The following is a 21,368-nucleotide window of genomic DNA, read 5'->3' as shown; positions in this document are numbered from 1 at the left end:
TGTTGTCGATGTAAACCTCATGTAGTGGCTTTTTAAGTGCGCACCAGGTAGTCAGACTTCATGCACAAACTTCATGAGACGTATTCTCGTGTTACGTATAGTTTGACTCGCAGTCGTGTGCAATTATTTTTTCAGACTTAAGAGAAAGCTATTGTGCGTGGTCAACTTCGCTTTCTCCGTTCAAACAGATTTAAAACACACAAATGCTTTTGTCAGAAAGCCACGGCGCCAATTTTAACGACAAATGTTGCATTTGGGAGAGAGAGATAGGTAATTTCTAGCAACTACAGTAAGCAGAATCTTAATTTGGGGCCTGAGATTTTCACAAGCTTTGCCTAATACCAGTAAACCTTTAAAAATTAGAAGCACCGTGTTCAATAAATAACCCATAGCACTGCACCAATAACAGATATTGCAGCTGTGTAAACTGCAACTGTTAGAACATCCAAACGAACAAGTTTTTTTACGAGGATCGTTCATGAAATATTCTTTTTTACCTTCTTCTTGTGTATTATGGACCATAAGAAACATGGCCACTCAACGCGAATCGAAATAAAAATAAGTGAGGTAGGGACAAAGTAAGGCGCTCCCTAACGACTGTATATTGTTGTACATTTCATAGAAAAAAAAACTTCAAACGCGCGTTGCAAACGCGCATTACAGCACCCGCATCATTGTTTCAATAAAACGACTCTCTGAGGAAAAGCGGGTAACTGACGTGTAGCTGATACATGACGCCTTAAGTTTCCCAATGTTAAAGGCTCCTAATAATTCACCTGCAGCCGCTTCCTTACCTATGCCTGTAGTCCTCATTCGGGCTAGCCGTGGCTCACAGTGACGTGCTTGGCAGTGGGTAGGCAAATGCGCCCCGTCTTTTATTGCGAGAGCAATTACATGAACAATCCAGGCGCACATCTGCCACCAGCGTTGACGTCACCGCGATGTTCAGTATAAACTCCAAGGGCGATAAAATTCTTCGCCGCGCGTCATATGTTGTGCGTGCGAGCGAAAGCGTGCGAGAGTGAGCCGGCGATCACGGCTCAATCTCGCGAACGCAATGGAGGAAAGCGGGGAGGAAGCGCGTCGCCTTCCGTCGCACGCATGCCTTCTGGGGGAGGGGAGGGAGGGGACGCGTTTTCAATCTCGCAAACACAACGGCTGAAAGCGGCGAGTAAGAGCGCTGCCTTCTGTCACGCGCATGCCTTCGGGGGGGGGGGGGCGAGGGAGGGGACGCGTTTTCAATCTCGCAGACGCCACGGCGGAAAGCGGGGAGGAAGCGCGCCGCCTTCTGTCACGCGCATGGCTTCTGGGAGAGGAGGAAGGGGACGCGTTTTACTCCGGGACGCTCGGGCGGCCACGCACACCCCGCCGGGCCGCTGTATATGGAAAGCCATCTGCGACGAGTGCAGAATACGCGCTGCGCTGTGTTATCGCTGTGTACTTCTCTTTGATGCGAGTGGCTGCACGATAGTCAATTCGTTCGCTGCTGCTGTCGCCTTTCCTCACTGCAGCGTTTTGACAGCGAGTTTCCGCGGTCATCGAGTGAGATGTGTTCATGATGGCTTGTGCGCGTGTGACAACATGCTTGTTAAATTAGCTTGGATGCCTATGTTTACAAGTTTATATGGCCGATAACACTATTATCCTTATTTCGTATGGTGTAAGCCACTCAGCAACCACGGTGGGTGCGGACAGGTCAGAAAACAACAGAAGTATTCACTAACAAATGCTGTATTTCTGGTAGAAGTAAAATGACAATTCGTGATTTTTTTGATGAAATAAAAGACAAGATGGGTATAAGTACACATTCGGAGGTCCCGAAGTAACAACTGCCGGGGGGACCTCCTAACAAGACATGAAAAGGGGATAGTAGGATCCTGGCAAACAGTGAGTCATGTCATATCTTATACAATTTCTACATCATCAATGGAAATAAACGGTAAGAGAGAAAAAATCTAATGAAAATATCACAAGTACAATCACACAGTTAAAGAAAGAAAAAAAAAACATGGATCTGCACATGCACAAAATGCAACGGCATGGGGGCGATTAAGAAAAAAGAAATATCAGCCTTTCTTTATTAGAACTAAGGACCTCGTCAATTTATCCTTCCTAGCAGCCTACTTTAAGCCTTCTTAATGTTGACATGTTAGTCGTGTTTAAAGTTGGCGGGTTTTTTGTAGTTCTCTTTTATTTATTCTGTATCATTAACCATGTTATTTATTTTACACAATGTGAGTATGCTTTGTACACATGCTATAAGGGCAGCAGTTGCAATGACATTCAATATATTCGTCTGGGAAAAGAAGTTAGCGATACTGTGAGCTGAAGTTCTTACCTTCGCCCTTGTATGGGAAATTGGCAACGACGCAGTTCTTATTATTGGTGTAGTCAAACTTGACTGAAGTGGGATGCTTCTTGTCTACAAGAAAAATTTAAAAATAAATGAATCATGACAAAATCCGGATAAGATCCGGACTTCTCTTGAGATTCATACAGAATTGTATATGTACTCTGTATAAATTTCGTATACAACTGTACGAAAAAAAAACGGGATAACTAAACTGTACACGAAACGTTTCAGTAGGGGCAGCCCACGTATTACTTAGACATGGGGTTGCATTGTCATGTTTTATTTGTTTAGTTTTTTTAGAAGACCTCAGCGGACAAGACAAATATTTAAAAAACGACGTATTCACCGTGGTTAGCAATGGCAACTACCGTGTCTGGTGTAGGACCTGGGTGATATTCGACCACGAACGTGTCTCTGTAAAGGACGCCAATAAAATAATCTCATTAGAAGCAAGTTAACTTCACAATCTTCTGTAGTATCTCTTTACTATCAACGGCCATTCCTGTTCAATTGCTGCAAGGAAACGTCTAAAATCTAGCAGAGGTATTCTAAACTAAGAGTTCTAAGAAGTGATAACAGCTAAGCCCTGATTATTTGTGCCAATGTCTTTGGCGATCAGCGCGCAGTCAAACCAGTCTAGACATGGCTGTATTAACGCATGCTTTTGTAGTTAGTTATACTAACTGGATACAGTGTTTTAATACTCAATTGGTAATTTATAACTGAATTGGCTCATCGTGAACGATACTTACTTGTTACTGTTCGCGGTTGACAAAAGTCAGGATGCTCCTTTCAACAAACATTGCTAGCAACGTAGATCATAGAACAGCATTTCATTGACCTAAGCATTTTGTAGCACAATAACATACTAAAGCCACTGTTTGTGAAGTAAATATACAGGCTGATTTTGGACGTATGGAGACCCCTCACTTTTTCGACTTTTCGCCACTGTTCAAATTCCAAGTGTAAACGACCTTCCTGTTCGGCTCGTATTCTGTGCGGTCAGCCGTCACACACTTCAGGCTTGGGTCGTCGCTGGAAGTGTATATGGCCACACCGTCCAAAAAAATGTCGAAAATCTGCGAACATAATTACGTACACAATGCGTGATGTCGACAGTAGAGTAACTCAGTACAGCTGCCAAGCCCTTTTAATGATATGCAATGAAGAAAAACAGCACTCTTCAACAGGAAGATAAAAGGCATAGAACAGGCGACGCAAGTCCTGTGTGTGTCATCTGTGATATGTCGCGTGGAAAAGCTTCAGTTTCTTTCGTTGGGTAAGGACGCACTACCGGCCCAAATTAGCACTCAGTTGATATGATAATCCCACGAGCGCCAGCTGTAAAACTTCGCTTGCAGCCTTAATTAAACGTCTTGTTATCAAGGAACAAAGTCGACTAACGTTATGACAGAACAAGATAGACAGATGAAGATTGTCAACCTATCTATCCCTCGTCATCTCTTTCTCCACTATTTGCCACTCTTCCTGGCTTCCTAGCAGCTTTTTCTATTTTTTATTGGTGCTAGCTGTTAGATGGCCATTTAAAACCTGCTCTATTGTAACGCTGCGCAGACAACCTTATCTTGAGCGGACTGCATTACACTGCAACCGAGAGAAGCTACTTACAATGACTGAATAGAGTGTTTTAACGGGCAAATTACTTCTACTGGCTAAAAAAAAATTTCAGCGAATTTTCTGCACGGACTGCCAGATCTATTCTATCCCTATTTTCCACCAATCCTGTATGCTATTCTTCGGCTATTGCCTTTAAGCGCAATAATGTTCCATTCCATAATGTTTTTTACCTCCTGCCAATGGCCCTAATCACTGCGACCGAACGCATTTGCAATGAGATGTTAGCTTCAAATTGATCGGTGAAAAATTAAGCCACAGCAACGTTCGAAGCCAGAAGTAAGCTGCTGTTGGCTGCTCCCACCCATGCTTGAATTCGATACTGATTTCATACGGAGACGTAATCATCAACATTACCTGTCACTATGCTGGTGCAAAACACTATGCAAGTGCTAAATTTCATCACCTATACATCGCGGAATGACACAAGGACCGTCAGGACAGGAATACGAGCGCCTTAATGCGAAAACACCCGTGTGCTTAGATTTAGGTGCGCGTTAAAGAACCCCAGGTGGTCAAAATTTCCGGAGCCCTCCACTACGGCGTGCCTCATAATCAGAAAGTGGTTTTGGCACGTAAAACCCCAAATATTATTATATTATTACGAGCGCCTTCTCTGCCTAGCAAACATGCAATATACACACTGCAAATATACAATATGCAAATCCTTGAGTATTTCTGTAGTTATACGAGCAGTGAAATTGCAAATATGCAATACGCAAATATGCACATTTTTGCATATTTCTTTAGTTATACGAGCAGTGAAACAAAACACCCCTAGACGCAGGCGTGTTTGCGACATCTCGGATCAAAATTCTTCGCACCCGCGGCAGCCTGGAGCTCACCTGAAATGCATTCGTCTTGTTTCTGTGTAGCTTGCGTTCGCCGAGACAGGAGGCGGCTGGTAGTAGGAGCGCCACGCATAAGTGCACGGCAACGACCGTTCGAGTCATTCGAAATGCGCGAATCATTCTCGGCTTCTTTAGAGGCCGCGCGTTCTACCTGGCAACTAACCGCTCCAAGCCAACACTCGGACCAGATTATAAGGTAGGACGACGTCCTTTTATTTGTCGCGTTCATTTAATGCCGCTCGCGTTGTTTCATACTGTGAGCGACAGGCTGTGAGCTAGGCAAGGACAATGTACGTGACAAGCCTTGACAAACAATCAGACAAGCCTGAGTGGCCGTCTGGTAGTGGACAAAGTGTATGGTTACGCTGTTTACGCTAGGACGACGTCCTTTTATTTGTCGCGTTCATTTAATGCCGCTCGCGTTGTTTCATACTGTGAGCGACAGGCTGTGAGCTAGGCAAGGACAATGTACGTGACAAGCCTTGACAAACAATCAGACAAGCCTGAGTGGCCGTCTGGTAGTGGACAAAGTGTATGGTTACGCTGTGTTTACGCAGTTACGCTGTTTTTTTTGTTCTTGCAACTAATGTATATCAAAACGCGTTCTAAAATGAAATAAGGTAAGTAAAATTATGGCCTTCTTGTTTTGTTTTATAGACGCACTGCCACCGAGGAAATATTTTTTTAAGCTTCAGGTTGCATGACGCTTGTCACCTGTTGGAAGCGGCCATAGTCTCACGTGAGTGTGTTCAGCGCAGACATTGTAAACGTCACATGGTACAAAGTCGGTTCACTTGCTTTCCTTGACAAACTCATTATGGCCCCGTGCGTGTTTTGCGCTTGGCCACGTGTCTCTTTTATTCTAACTGGCCACATTAAGTTAGGTGAACTAGAGACTGATATGATGTAAAAATATTTATACCGGGGGGATCAACCAGAGCAAGTGATGGTTTGCTGCATGGTAGCTCAGGAAAAAATACATTCCTGCATGCTTCACTCTATGTCAGTTCATAGCCATCTGGGACGACAAAGTACCACGTGAAACGAGAAAGTGGCATTCCGCTTGCCGTTTTTCCACACTAATAAACTGCACTTCGGAAGCGCTAGCTCTTATAGCAGTGCATCATCCCATACGAATTTGAGTATGCATTTCTTTTAACTTCGGGCATAGTCACAGTATTTTCCAGTCAGGGGTGTGCTTAACAGAGTGAATGGCTTCAATCTTGCAATGACCACGATTTAGTATCAAATTTATTGAGTGATTGCGAGCAATATCACTGGCAAATCTTACGAGATTGCGTTGGCATGCGAATATATTATTTAGAACGGTCTGTTGCTTCGCGTTCATGAAAAACAGAGATCAGAGCAATCGAATTATCAATACGCCGTATAATGAAACGGTTACGTCGGGTCAGCCAACTATCCCCTTTCGCAAATGATTATGTTCGGGGGATAACCGGCCCTTTGGCGTTCTGATTTCTCAGGATGGCGTAGTTTAATAAAAAGCCATCCCACCACCATCACTCGGCCCGAGTTATTCATAAACTTAGGCATTACTGACATTCCTGATTAAAAATGTGCGTTTGCAGCAAGCTAGCTAACATGTTTTCATTTTAGGGATACGTACTGCGTTGATGACTGTATTTCCTTTCTGCTCGAAGACCTTCGTTCACCGCATTCTGCCTACGTTTAAGTGTAGCCTACTTATCTGTTTTTTATCGATTGTGTGTTGATGTGCTTGTACTACATGAAACTGCATCGATGTATTAGCATTGTATTGATGTAGTCAACTTCGCATGTTCGCGGTAGTCCAGTGACAATATGACGTTCTGCGGTTGAACGCGTAGTTGCGGGTTCCATGTCTGGCAGCGGCAGTCCCGTTCACGTGGGGGGCAAAATGCGAAATTGCATTGTACCGAGCAATGGGTGCACATTGAAAAACTCCCAAAGTTACCTTCTTGGTTTTCTTCTCCGTTTCCTTTGCGTGGAGCGCTGATCGCCATCACGACTGAACTCTTCCAATTTGCCCAAATCATCACCCCGTGAAAATTACGCTGGAGCCTTCCGCTTCCCGTCTTTCATAGATGCTGCGTTGCTACGAGGCGTTCAACTTCATCAGTCAGTCATTCATGGCTTCCAGCAAACGCGCACAGTAGTTTAGCCACTAACATCGTACGCGTAATTGACGACTGTACATATTCGTTGTCAAGCAAGCAAGCAAGCAAGCGAGCAATTACAGTGCAGCCCCAATTATAGTGCATTCGAAGTGACAGACGTAAACGTAGCGCCATTTTCTTGATGCACTCTTGCATCAAAAAACAAACAAAAAAACAAAAAACAAGCATAATTACACGGTGCTTGTGTAACAACTAGTATGCAAGTGCTATCATATTAGAACTTTCCAAAATTTGACGCAGGTGGTTAATTAAACTTCGTTAGAGTGTATACGAACGCCGTTATGTGCTTAATCATAAAACAGATCAATTTCTAAACAGGATTGCTGTTCCTTCTGCAAGGTCATGGCTAGAAATGTGCCGGCTTGCATGAAACGGTAGATCTGACCATGCAATCATAGGGCCGTGCAATGAGCCTGTGTCGTCTTCAAGTCTCGTCTTCCAGCATTCGTTACCTGAGCTGTCACTGAAGATTTCGGAAGGCATGATCTAGTATCTTGAAACGATATTTCTTCAACGGCGTTTATCGATCCAGTTTTTCCAACAAATCAAACAAAGTATAGCCACGACATAAGCAGTAGTTATATCATTAGCAATGCGCATAACACGCGGGTTCACAAGTGGATCGTGGTGAACATACGCAACCGCAGCTGTACAATAAAAGGCGCGCAGTAGTTAGTGCCGATAAAACAAAGTGAAACACACGAATCTGGCCGTACTTTCCGTGTGTTTAAAGTGTACATACCATCCCAATATGTTGCAAAATCTACCACTTCATTGCTGGTTTGCGAATACGGCCCAACCGTGCCACCCCACATTTCCAACCAGGCCTCTTAGATCCATCAAATGGCGCACAGTATTCGTCTATCGACTGAACACGAAAGTTATTTTCAATAACGCTCCTTTGGGATGCCCACTACGACGATGAGCTTGAAGCACCCTAACACTCCAGTGCTTTCGATGAAATACTGATAGTGCATGGACCCATTATTACTGCTCAAGGATCTCCATAGTGTGTCATTGCTGTAGTCACAAGAGGAATTAAAGTTACTACCTTAATGCAATGTACTACCTAACAAGATTTTTCTGTACAATTATGGAAAAATTGTATCACAGGAAGACAAGCTAACAGAAAACAAAAATAACAGCAGAAATATGGGCAAAATATTGCCATACTGTTTCTGAAGTTTCTTTTTCCACAAAAATTTCTAACCGATGAGTAAAGCTCCCTTTAATTTCTTCGCTCACTGCACCAGTGAGCGAAGCTATATGGTATTACATCATTAGCGGTTTTTTTAAAAGAAAGAAAGAATAAATACATTTTAATCAAAACTTAATATGTTCACGTTCTTATGCCTGAAAAAAATACTCACATCCACATCTCCCTTCGCAGTCTTGCAATGTTTTGTAGTTACTGCCGCTCCGATTGTATTTTCTACCCTTAGTGCATGAACCAAAGTATGGGTTGTAGTAAAATAAATCTATATCTACGTAGCAGTATTCTGGTTCTTTTGGCAGAGCAGTGATGCATAGTGAGCCTGTCAAAAGTAAAAACATGGATTTTATAATGATGGTATGTCGGTAAGTGAGCAGCAAGAAACACTGCAAGTAGGCTGTCGAAAGGAACTGGCTGCTTGTGAGCCAAGCCTCGTTGATATGGAAAAGAAATATATTCGAAGTGAATCATGAATTAAAGACGATAAGCTACACTAAAGCGAACAGGCCATTTTTGTTATGACTATTAATATTCATATCAAAAATTTGAAAAAAAGATATCAAAAGGCTAACAAAAGTGATTACTTTCTGAACATAAGCTTGTTGAAGTGTCTCCCTTTTGTCCTTGTCCGCTGGCGCTATGCTTTCTTTGTCTAATAGCTTAGGACACTAGCTATAAGCGCGTGGTCGTGATGCCCTCATGCTCGTTGAGTCACCGTCATTCTAGCTTTGCTGTCGGACATCCGCCATGACGTCGTCGTCCCACCATCGTCGTCGTACAGTCGTCGTGCATTAGTTGTCACTCCGCCAAATATTTTTCCCGTCATAGCTTACCGGCAAGCACATAGCCTTCCCGGTAAGTTATTAGCTTCCCAGCGAAGAGAGAGAGCGAGCAAATGATAAAGGAAAGGTAGGGAGGTTAACCAGGACTGAGCCCGGTTGGCTACCCTACACAGGGGAAAGGGAAAACGGGACGGAAAGATTAAAAGAAGAGAAAGTCTAGTGGGTATATCGTGCGGTCACTCAGTCCGGATCACAGACGCTGACTCAATCCAGTGGCTTTCGAAGCTATCGAAAAAGTTCTATGAGCTGCGGCTTCAGCCTTGAGCCTGCTCTCTTTGTGACGAGAAGCTTGTCGAGCTGAATGCTTTTTGTTTGCGTAGTGATATAATTTAACGTTTTCTTTTAAACCGAATAGAATTCGTAGCCTACTACAGCTGCTATGGTTCTACCTAGCCTCCTAACGCCACTCTGCAATGGACCTGCCTGACACGGATTCCGCGCGGACAGGAACCAGTCGCATTACCGTCGAGCGCCACGAACGCCCAGGGGCAGCAAAGGACATACTCTCAGACTTAGCGCGCACCGATACTTCCCGCATCTCGGGGGCCACGCAAAAGTAAGAGGACTTCGCGGGCACACCACTAGATGGCGCAGCGGAAAGCGGAAGTGGGAGATTGGAGAATCACAGAAGTGGGATAATCACAGTAAAATTGATTAGGAAGAACGACTGAGGAATATGAAAGAAAGTAAATGGGCTGGGAGAGTGTTGAGGTATCTTTACAGGAAAAACGCTGATTCATAGTGGAAGAAAAGAACTACGAAGCTAACCACCAAGTATGCGGCCTTTAGGGTGGGCAACACAGCAACAACGAACGTCAAGCGGAGAGTCGGAGAGGCTGAAATAATCTCACAGGTGGCGCAATGGAAAAGAAACCGCCCATGAGTAACTACTTAAGAGGAAAAGCGAAATCAGGAGAGAAACAATTAATGATATTTCAAAGAGAAGCTCAATACTTTTTGAAGCGAGATCAGGATGCCTTAGAACACGCAGCTATAAAGCGAGATATAAGAAAGAAGAAGAAGGATGTGCTTGCTGCGGTAAAGCTAGGGAAACGATGGAGCACGTTTCATTCGAATGTGAAGACATTTGCCCAGCGCTCAATTTAGGCACCACGGGTCTCCTTGAAGCCCTTGGGTTCAGCGAGAACAGGTGAAAAGTAAACATGTTCGCAATAGTGATCAGTAAGGGGCCATTGGAAGATTGGTGGGAGAAAAGTAGGGAAACGACAGAAAACTGAGACGTACAAAAGCAAAGTTCGCAATAGGTGATCAGAAAATTTGGTTGTGGGAGTTCATATTGGTTCTTTTTTATTTTTTTATTTTTTTAGCTAGGTAGGACATTAGGCACAATAATAGCAGGAGCTTGCTGGCGCAACCCACCGCCCCGTTCCAAAAGGGACGCTCTTAACATCCATCCATCTATCCATGGAATTTTCACACTACCTATTGCAGTTTTGGTTTCGCACATGTTTTTTAGCATATAACAGACTTTAGAGACTTCTTTTTTCGTGAGAAGAGTGCGCGCCGGGTTTGAGTAAATACATTTAACGAATACTTCATCAAGTTTGCATGTAATTAAGTCTGGTAAAAATGACGCAAAATATTCTTACATGAGGGCAAAAATATGGCAATTTATGCCCTCAACATGGTCTGCAGGAAAAAAAAACAAATTTGGAATGGGGCTATGTGTTATAGGAGGCTCAATAACCAATATTTGTTCAAGTGGAAAATAGCCAAGATCGTACACGCTTGTAATCCTGACTGTGAGCTTGTTAGGTATGCGACAGCACGATATGAAAAACATTTGGTGAACTTGCTCTTCTGAGAAAAAAAGCGTGGAGCAACTTCCACTAGGTCTCGTTAATGAAGTTACATTGTTATTTCAGCGTACTCATTACCATGCAGAAAAATATAATCAACAATTATTAAAGATAACCTTAATTCCATCGGCCTATATTCTGCGAGGTCAGCGCACAGGTGTTTCTTCCATTTAATGCCAACGTCTCATATATGTCAAAGATAGACCGCAGGATACCTTCCTCGTGACGTGTTCAAATAGAAAAGCGCTCTTTAGCGTGAGTGGATTCCAAAGGTTGCTCATAGACACATTTTAACATAAGCTTTAATAATGACATCGTCTGGAAGCTTTTCTGCACTGACGTGTATTTCTACACAAGAGCTAATATTTTTAAAGTGAATGCAATGATCATTCTCCCAATATTTAAACTAATACTGCACGAACATCGCCAAGCATTCTCCCGGTTTTTGGTGGATGAATGGAACTTCTTGGCAGGAGAACTGGCTGCCCCTGTCGTGACCTTAATAAGGCGAAGCTATTCGTACATCTCAAACAATTGGAAACAGTCCAATCTTGCGTTTACAGCTTGTGATACGTGTTTACAGGAGCTTTCACATTTACTGAGCCTTCCTACAACAAGTTCACGTTTGTTATGTAGTGTCGCCTCTCTATAGACGCAGAGAAGCCGGCTCAAAAATATTGGCCATGGAAGATAAAGCCTGCAATATACTGAGATTGAGCACAGTCTACTAGTTGAAGATGCGTTAGGATGATAACTTATTAGGAATGAATGTTGTGGATAAGGCCACCTGAAAATGTAATCTCGAGATACACCCGCAGCAACATTTATATTTATTTTTTAGATGACTCGTGCGGCGTCCGCAACTAACCTGATGTTGCTCATTGTCTCCGACATTTGCACTAAACAATCATACTTTTAGAATGACGCAAAGACGGTCACTGCGACGTGATCACAAGTGCGGAATTGCAAGTATACTGACATAAGTGTGTTCAAGGTGCCAGTAAACATGAGCCTTTCAGTTAAGGTGCGTATGGGGACTCCGGAGCGAAATTATATATCTCGCGTAAAAGAGTGCCGATCTTATCTGATTCTGGTTTATGAAAATGTAGATATGTTGTTGCGAATGTAACCTTACTGATAACGAAGGCCTTGACCAAGTGGAGAAGTTCGGCCTCGTTTAGTCCATCGTGTTTATTGCAGACACGCCCTAGAAGGCGCAGTGTGTGATCAACTGTGGTGTGGAGTGTATGTAGGGTATATGTGTTGAGCCGGTTGCTTTGAATGTGTAAACCAAGCACCCGGAGCCTGTCTGCTCTAGTAACAAGGATGTGGCTTAGGATGACCTGTACATTAGACGTGTTTTAGGCCCCCAGGTGGCATGGCAAGAGAAGCAGCTCAGATTTTTGAGGAGAGCTTGTGAGATTTATAGCCCCTGCATGAGCCACGACCGTGTTGGCTGCGGCCTGCAGAGTGTCATGGATCTCTTCATCGAAGCCGCCAGTCGTCCAAAAAGTGATGTCGTCGGCGGTGAGCGAAAACTCGAGATCAGGAATATATCACAATGCTCGCGTCATCGACATCATAGAGAGGTTAAAAAGGAAAGGGGAGAGCGCTGAGCCTTGGGGCGTGCCGTAGCTACCCAAAGCGTGTGAAGGGGATTGCTCTGTGCCTATATGTATGGTTGCGGTTCGATTGTCTAAGAAAGTGCCTATGTAGTCATAGGTCTTTCCGCCAACCCCAATGAGAATAAGCTCTCGGAGGATGGCGAAATGCGAAACGTTATTAAAGGTTCCATGGAGGTCCAGACTCAGAATTGTTTGCGTATCTAGACTGCTATTGGGTTTATAGATGACATGCTTCATTCGAAGCATGATATCTTGGTATGACAGAGATTTTCGAAAACCTACCACTTTTGATGGATAAATATTGTTGTCTTCCATGTATTTACGAGTCGGTTGAGAATGACCTGTTCAAATGTTTTACCTAGACAAGAGGTTAGCGATATAGGCCTTAGATTAGGAGTGCTGAATTGTTTGTTTGGCTTTGGGATAAACGTTACCCTGGCATCTCTCCACGAACTAGGGAGGTTGCCAGTCTCAAAGCAGTGATTGAAGTACGCCGTGATGGTTGTAATGGAGTTGTCGTCTAGATTGCGGAGTAATTTGTTGTTAATAAGGTCGGGGCCTCGTGCTGACATTGTGCACAGGGTGTCTAAGGCACGGCGAACCTCTGCTTCCGTCATAGCGGCGCTTAATAGCTCGCTGGGTTCGCCAGTGTAATTTGGTGTGTCATATTGCTCAGCCAGAGGTGTTTATGGCGGAGGCCGTCGAAGAGTCCATTGAGATTGTTTTTGCGTGCATGTAGCAGTTTCTTTATGCTGTGGTTGTGGTGTGCGCGCGATGTGGTAGGGTCTAATAAGTGTCGCAAGAGTTGCCATGTGCGCTTGTTGTCGAGGTTGTCATGCATGCTTTCACATGCCTAGTTCTACTGCTGGAAGGCCAATTGTGTGACTTACTGCTGGATCGGGAGGTCTAATTTGGCAATTCTGAGTCTTAGCCTTCGGTTGTGCCGTTGCCTCTTCCACTGTTTGAGAAGAGACTGTTTGGCTTCTCACATGTGTAGAAGCTTCGCCTTAACCGTAGTGAGGGCGGTTTTGGGGGGCAGGGTGGTAGTGTGCGTCTGGGCGTCTGAGCGTAGTTGCTGAACTAAGATGTCTTGGATGTTTGTGCATGTACAGAAACTTTCCTGAGGTTCAAAGAAGGCAAAGAGCGGCAGCCCCTTCATCGCAAAGGTCCATCGAATGAGGCTTACAATTGCCCATTTAGCTCTGCTGAACTTAAGGTATATTTCGCTTGTTGCAGCAAACCAGCACCACGTGGCGACCATATCATAGTACCGTGTGCTACACTATTGTTATTGCTCACATCTCGAAAAATTACCTGCGCATCACCCTATCCGGTAACATAATATTTTTACAGCGAAGCAGTACGTATATGGCTCAGATCCGGCGTTTCGAGGCATGTGCGAGCAGGATTTGTCATCATCAGCAATGGCTTAAGGGTCGTCGACTTCTTCGTTGGCGCTCTTCGGCGCAACCGCGCAGACGCGCTCGTGCCACTTCTCGCGCGTTCACCGTCGTCGTCTTCTTCCACAGCTGGCTCCGTTGTGCAAAAAACTATCATCATCGTCAATGGCTCTTTCGAGTGCGGGTGACGTACGGCTCTATAGATGAACAAGATAATTACAATGGCTAGGCCGCGCCTCGTCAGGACTGCAGAAGAACATAGCGCATGTGAAGGGCGACGGAGGGAGCAGCGACGCGAGTGTGATCGCCGACGGCATGTGGAAGCTAATGCGGCGGCCGACGAACATGCCCGCTAGACGGCATAAGCGACTAGCGAGAACTGACGATGCACACCGTGAGTGAGAAAATGGTGCGAATCTCCTTCGGCGTCAAGGGGTCAACGTGGATGAGTTCAAGGGTTGGAACGCGAAGTTCCATTGAGACTACCTTGATCGTCATCGCGGCTCTACTTGCAACGCCTGTGACAGACTATGGTTCGATAATGACCTCGCTGCGATCGTTGCCGTGAAGGACGACGAGAAGCGGCAACGTGCGTTGGAGGTATTAGCGCGGTTCTTCTCCAGAGAGTGTGTCAGACTTTCGTGTGTGTAGTACGAGTAGACAGGTTATGATAAGGGATGCGGTTCTACGTTTCTCCGCGACAAATGGTTACGTGTACCTGCATCTATTGGCGTATCTTCCGAAGGTCAATGACGATCGGATCAGCTTCGCTGGTCATCCACCTTCACAGAGTGGAATGGCTCATGAACTTTTCTCTGATGCTCCTTCCTCATTTAAATTTAATCGTAACTGTGGACACACCTCGTGTCACTGTAACCATTGCCATAAATATTTGAGGCAATGTCTAATAAAAGTCTTCAGCTGAGATTGGGAAGATGTCCGTGAGCCAACCTTTAGCGTAACCTTAGCAGAGCTCGTTCCACGAAACCTCGTCACCTCTGGCTTGGGCCTCTGGCTGCCTCAGCTTGTTCTTTCCTTTCGGCGCTGCTGTTGGTGCGCAAAACTATCTCTGAAATTATAGCTAAGTTGTCAGAGATCATTCCTGGTTCACGAACCCTATGCGCGTTGAATCTTAATTAAAAAATTAAATTATGGGGTTTTACGTGCCAAAACCACTTTCTGATTATGAGGCACGCCGTAGTGGAGGACTCCGGAAATTTCGACCACCTGGGGTTCTTTAACGTGCACCTAAATCTAAGTACACGGGTGTTTTCGCATTTCGCCCCCATCGAAATGCGACCGCCGTTGCCGGGATTCGATTCCGCGACCTCGTGCTCAGCAGCCTAACACGCACTGAATCTTCGACGACGAAGTTGATGCTCCTGATCTTCCAGGTGTTGTCCCAATCGTTGAAGGTGGCGACTCGTTCGAATCGAAGTCGTTCAGCCAGTATTCAAAGTCTTCGGATGCGTTACCGGGGAAAGACTCTGACGTTCACGGCACATTATTAATTCCTGGAAGAGGAGCGGTTTGGGTCCCTTGCGTCAGGCCTCCCGTGGTGGTGACATTCTCCTCGCTAGGTTTTCCAGCAGAGCCAACTCAGGTGACATGTCCTTGCAGGCGACCGCTTCTCCGGACGACTTGGGGTGGTAAAAGAGCTGGCGTCTGCAACTTCAGGCCCCGAGAGCCCATGTCGTGGGTATAGCGAACACCTCTACAAGCATGTCGCGAGAGGAGACGTGAAAGAAGTCCACTGGCAGCGAACGAACCCTTCGCTGTAATGGTTTCCACCCAAGTCGTTTATGAACGTCCTCTATGGTGATGGTAACTATAGGTGAAACATGTAAAACACGCACGGAAATATTACGTTACAATTCAAGATACGTCAGTATGGATCTTACTTTTCAAAAAGCAAACGTGAGAATTGTAGCAGCAATTCCGAGTATTTCTAGCGTCCAGCACGATACAAAGGACAAACTAACACCTGACATTAGTTAGGGAATTATTCTACTCGTCCTGTTAATTTTTATCTGTACATACTGCAGCCCGAAGAAGCTATTAAAAAATGAGCAATGCGCCGGAAACTGAAGTCATTGGTTAAGGGGTAGAGAAGGGTGCTTCCACCCGACCGAACGAGTTGTAAATGCACACTTAGGAGCACACAATCGTCAGCGAAAACCAGAGATTACTACAAAAAATAGTTGCCGAAAATCATGCGGTAAATTTACTTTATCCAATGTTTCAGTATTTTCTATTCTTAAAGGGCAATGACGCGATGCAACAATGTTTCTGTCATGTTGCGGCTGAAGAAAGCGTTACACGCTGGCGCTACTCTCGCTACTGCTATTCGACGTCACCGACTTTCGGAATATCATAAACTTTAATGCCTTTAATGACACGTTAAGGCTTACCTTTCTCTCATTCTGCTTCAGTCGTACGGCATTCTAAATGGGGTCTCATTGAACTCTCAGGGCGCACAGATGTCAGCATTTCTAGACGGGAATATGTTAATACGATATTCACCTCACCATCTACGTTTGTAGTGTCATAGTTTAGGCCAAGCATGAAATCTGCGAATCTTTTCGCAGACGCGAAAATGAATTTGTCATTTTGACAGAGTCAATGTACAACTACGCCATTAAAAATAAAGCGCCCCAGCTGCCTTGTATGATTTGCAACAACTCAGGAATTGAAAAACACATTTACCTTTTCTTTAGCGAGCACATGGCTTCGCCCTAACATGTCCATGTGTCGCTCCCACTTAGTGACACAGATAATGTGGTCAGCTTCCACTATAATTAATGTGATTTAGAAAGTGGTGATGAAACAGTGCTTTGCTTCGACACCATAGGAGGCTTTACTTTGACACCCCCACCCCGCCGCCTTTATCCCTCTCTGCCCGCCGCCTTGCGCGCATTGGAAGACGGAGTGTTTGCTCCTTGCCTTCTTCACTTGTACGCACGAGATCTAGCCGCCACCCTCGGCTCTCCCTAGCAAGCTTTCATTCGCACCCACAAGCATAGGGCGCGTGCCCACGATATACACGATACACACGCATTTGGCTGGGCGCAGGTAGTACGCGAGAATCAGGCGAGATGAAGATGATGCCGCGATCACTCTGGCAGCGCAAGAATGGACATATAGCCAGCAGCTCAAGCTGGTAGGCTTGAACTTTAGTAGGCTCTTGAACTTTATACGGAACGTGATGGTGACGCCGACGGCGAAGGCAGAACTTTGCCAGGATAACTAAATGGATAACTTTCGCAATATTACCTTACAATAATTGAGAAAGAGAGAGAATAACAGTTTATGGTTGCTCTCGAATGGCTTGGCGTTGCTTACATGCTGTTCTTCTTTGAAAATGCCTGAGATGAACTACACAAATAGTTTCAGGAGCTGTGGCTCGGAAATGCTCCGGTGAGTGAACCACTCTTCCCAGGAATTTTATTCCAGTGGTGCCGATATCTTGTCTGACGAATCTAATCGGAGGCTGTCGCTTGACTTCGACAGTCATCCTTTGATAGTCCCTGCACAATGTTTGAGCACAAGGGTTTCTCTGGCGAAATAAGATGGTTTTGGCGCCCGAGGGATGTGGTTGCAATCTGTCCTCTTGGGGAAAAAAGAAAGGCACGTCAAACAAAGTCGACGCCAAATAATACGTCGTAGAAGTACATGTTCCTAAATAAGTGAATGAGAAAGTGCGACATGAATCAAAGAAATACAGGGTCCGCAAAAGAAAAAGAAAAGGTATAACAATGAAACCAGCAAAATAATACAAATACTGCAAGATATAATGCAATTATGCAGCATTGCATTGTATTTAGTGCCCCAATCTCAGTACATAATTATATATATAATGTAAACGTCCATCTTGTCCTCTTTCGCATGACTTTGGTTCACAAGACTTAATGCTTGCCTCTTGCTTCGCGAGCCAGGTTCTCGGTGCTGGTATTTGGCATGGCTATACTACGGTGCCATTCCATTGGTCTTTAACACGCCTTCTCTCGATACCGCGAGCGAATCACACCCGGTAGATGAGTCGAAAGTTTACTCTTTCTGGTTAGCGCTTTACAAGACGGAGGAGGTTTCCTAATGCCATGGAGTAAGGAGAAGCTTCAATTTTGCAGCCTAAATGTGTTACAAACGAATCAGTAAAAAAAGTAACGTGTTACTTTTTGTTATCTTAGTGGCCGTTGTAGCTTGTCGTTTAGGTTATGTAGAGCTGCATACATAAGCCAGCTGCGAAAACCGGCTTGCACGATAACTGGAAATATATAAACAAATATTCGCACTAAGGTAAGAAGCGGCACCTCCATAAACACATTCTGGCATACGTAGGCTGTAGCCGATAACTTCAGGAATATATGACTGACAGTGAAGACACAAGTGCTCTTTTAGAGCCTTATATCATTCCCAACTTTTCGGAGTGTAAAATGTAAAGCACCTTTTAAATGTAAAGGACTTGGTCTGCAGATGTAGCCTTTGTTTCAGGCGCACGTGGAAAGTACGAATAAATACCTAGCGCTGCACCTTGCTCGGAACATACTGTATCAGTGACGCTCACAGATAGGCAGCCAGGAGCCAGAAACAAGCTGTGACGTGTCATACATCAGAGTTTTTGCCTTCTGCTGCCGATAATACCCGATGACAATGGCCTTTGGTGGTACATTAGAAGCACGAAATAGTAGTACGCATTTCTTTCGTTTGAGCGGGATGGCATTGCTTTTCAGTCACCTCGTCGTTACGCTATTCACAGCATCTTCGGGTGAGTACCTTCGCACTTTATTTTATTGAGTGGCATACGATATATATTAGGATACTTATTCAAACACAACCAAACATTCATAGGGAGACTGAAATTTGGTGGGTTCAACACTCCGTTAACAAGGCAAGCATAAGGCTGGAACTGACACCTCGGTAAGGAAACCCAGCAAGGAGAACTAACTTGACGAAATCTAACCAGCGCTGCTTTTGTTTTCAAACGAAGTACCCTTGATGTAACTACGGCTTTATGTCGAAGCTTCCATTTTTTGTCAAGCGTTCATTCATCTTAAGATGCGATACACATGTCGTTACATTGCGTGCCCCATAGAGCTTTATATACCAAGAATATCTATCGGCGCGTTTTTTGAACCACTGCCGAAGTCATGGTACATGCGTTTTATAACAGTTTGTTGTGGTTTGCGGAGAAAAGAAGTTGAATCTTCTTGTATTGTTCGTTATGGTTCATTTTTCTTTTTAAATGCGTAAGCATTTCTATGCCTGCCTAACGACGAAACCCGTCTGTCCGTCCACCCGTGCCTCCATCCGTCCGTCAGGTAAGACGATCGCTTTCTTGATAAGGCACGCAGCAGCGAACGAATAGACCATCGTGCGGCCTCTCGCTTCAACGCTAACTAAGCGGCGATAACACAGCGCACACGAAGCTATCAGCGATGGGGACAGAGTGTTGCAACCACTGTTTTTCACGATTCTTTCGCGGTTTTTCTCTCAATTATATCGAACACAGCAGTATGCGATAAGCAGTAGAAGGCTGAACCATTCAATATTTTTGAGTAAAGACAGGCAAAGTCATAGTTCTCGTCACTCGAAGCTTTTCTTTTTCTTTATTTGCTTTCTTGCTATTTTTGGGTCCTCATAACACATGCACTCACAGTGTTCGCTTGGACCACTGACGTCTGCAGTATGCATTAAATAAAAAAATGTCCAAGGCATCTTCAGCATCTACTGCGTGTCGGTGATACTTATACATGCGACCGCATTTATTATTTCTTTTTGACTACCACGGCTATATATCTCTGACATGCATGTGCCGTGTGTTTATTTTATGCCCGCGTCGTGGCAGTAGAATCTGCAATTTCCTTGTATATGTGCTTTTTGAATCCAATGTATTCCCCACTTCTGCCTAAAGTCTCTGCGGAGACTGGGAGTAACTGGAAAACAAATAAATAAGTAAAGAAGTTTCATTCCATCCCTGTTTGTGCGGTCCTTAACTTGTCCAAGAGCTTCCTTGGTAGCCAACAAGTTTCTGGCCCATATGTTGGCACCGGTAGAATGCAATGATTGTGCACTTTTCTTTTCAACGACAGTGGTAGGCTCCCAGTCAGAATCTGGCAATGTCTGCCGTGTGCACTCCAACGCATTTTTATTAGGGGTGTGCGAAGATTCGAAATTTCGAATACGAATCGAATATTTTCCTTATTCGAAGCGTATTCGATTCGAGAAATGCATATTCGTAAATTCCCGAATATTCGAGGACGGCCGAATAATGGTCGAAACGGCGAATATATTCGGACAGACTGTGAACAATTTAGCAATTAACGAATTATACGCTTGCTCCACATTCTCCTAAGAACATGTTTATTCACTGAGAGCTTCACGTGATCCGCTCATTATCTGTATGCTCTGCATCAAGATGGCAAGTTGGGCCAGTTGGTTGGGATTCATAGCAAGGTTCGTTACAGCGCAACACAAAACAAGGACAGAAGAAGGTACAAAACGACGACACAGCGTTGCAGCACTGTGATCTTAAGTGCTGTAACGAACCTTACTATGAATGTGTACGCTCTGTTCCAGTTTATCTGCATCAGGCCCGTGAGACATGATCAGTTTCGATTTTTTTTACCAAGCTTTATTCCAGGGCTCTTTCATAACAATATATGATGTACTTTCGGGCTTTGTAAGTATGCGCAATAAAATATTGACCGAGAAAATGTTACCTGGACCAATGTTGTCACAGTGCATAGAGAGCCTTTACTTTCTGAACATGTTGAGCAGTCAATTTTCCTTCGCGATAATCTGCAACGAGCGTTTACCTGACAGAGCATTACCTTACATTACCTGAGTGCATTACCTAGAATGAGTGCCTCTTTAACCTTAAGCAGCCTCGTAAAATGCAATATTATTTTTAAAAGCGTAATAAAGCTATTGTTACCGCGTTTTGCAATTTTTTAATAGTACACATATATTCGATATTCGATTCGATATTCGAAGACAGTTTTTCGCCTTATTCGTATTCGATTCGTATTCGAAAATTTCAATATTTGCACACCCCTAATTTTTATTCTTCTGTAAATTTCCTTCTCGTGGTCAGGGTCTGCTGTGAGTAATTGACCTAGATAAACGCATACTCCTGTACAGACCCTGGAGGCTGGCTGGTGATCACGAATTCTTGCTCCCTTGTCAGTTTGCTGAACATTGCATTTGTCTTCTGCATATTAATGTTCAACCCTACTCTTGCACTTTCTAGGCTAAGTTCCTCAAACATTTGTTACAATTCATCACCAATGTTGCTGAATATGACAATGTCAGGCGCAAACCATAGGCCGTTGAGATATTCGCCATTGATCCTCATTCCTAAGGCTTTCTAGTGTGATAGCTTGAACACTTCTAAGCATGCAGTGAATAGCATTTGATAGACTGTGCCTTCTTGCCAGACTATCTTTTGATAGG

The 21,368-nt window shown here is 44.3% G+C and overlaps 1 protein-coding gene across 2 annotated transcripts in view; it reads right to left on the bottom strand.

Annotated features, from left to right (window-relative positions):
* The window catches only part of LOC135917883 (uncharacterized), a 48,683-nt gene that overhangs the window by 594 nt on the left and 26,721 nt on the right, over window positions 1–21,368 (bottom strand). Inside the window, exons 1-4 of one of the 2 annotated variants that reach the window (XM_065451495.2) lie at window positions 4,834–5,031; window positions 3,284–3,432; window positions 2,700–2,767; window positions 2,339–2,422 (exon numbers count right to left, since the gene is read on the bottom strand). In XM_065451495.2, coding sequence (XP_065307567.2) covers window positions 2,339–2,422; window positions 2,700–2,767; window positions 3,284–3,432; window positions 4,834–4,959 — 427 coding nt within the window. In that variant the 5' untranslated portion in view covers window positions 4,960–5,031. Of the gene's footprint in view, window positions 1–2,338; window positions 2,423–2,699; window positions 2,768–3,283; window positions 3,433–4,833; window positions 5,032–21,368 lie in introns of those variants that run through there. The other variant, XM_070527852.1, reaches the window with a different exon arrangement.

The sequence above is a fragment of the Dermacentor albipictus genome, chromosome 10 (genome assembly GCF_038994185.2).
Source record: "Dermacentor albipictus isolate Rhodes 1998 colony chromosome 10, USDA_Dalb.pri_finalv2, whole genome shotgun sequence".
Classification (NCBI taxonomy): domain Eukaryota; kingdom Metazoa; phylum Arthropoda; class Arachnida; order Ixodida; family Ixodidae; genus Dermacentor; species Dermacentor albipictus.
The sequence above is the reverse complement of the archived record's forward strand: the minus strand, read 5'-3'. Positions and strand labels throughout refer to the sequence as shown.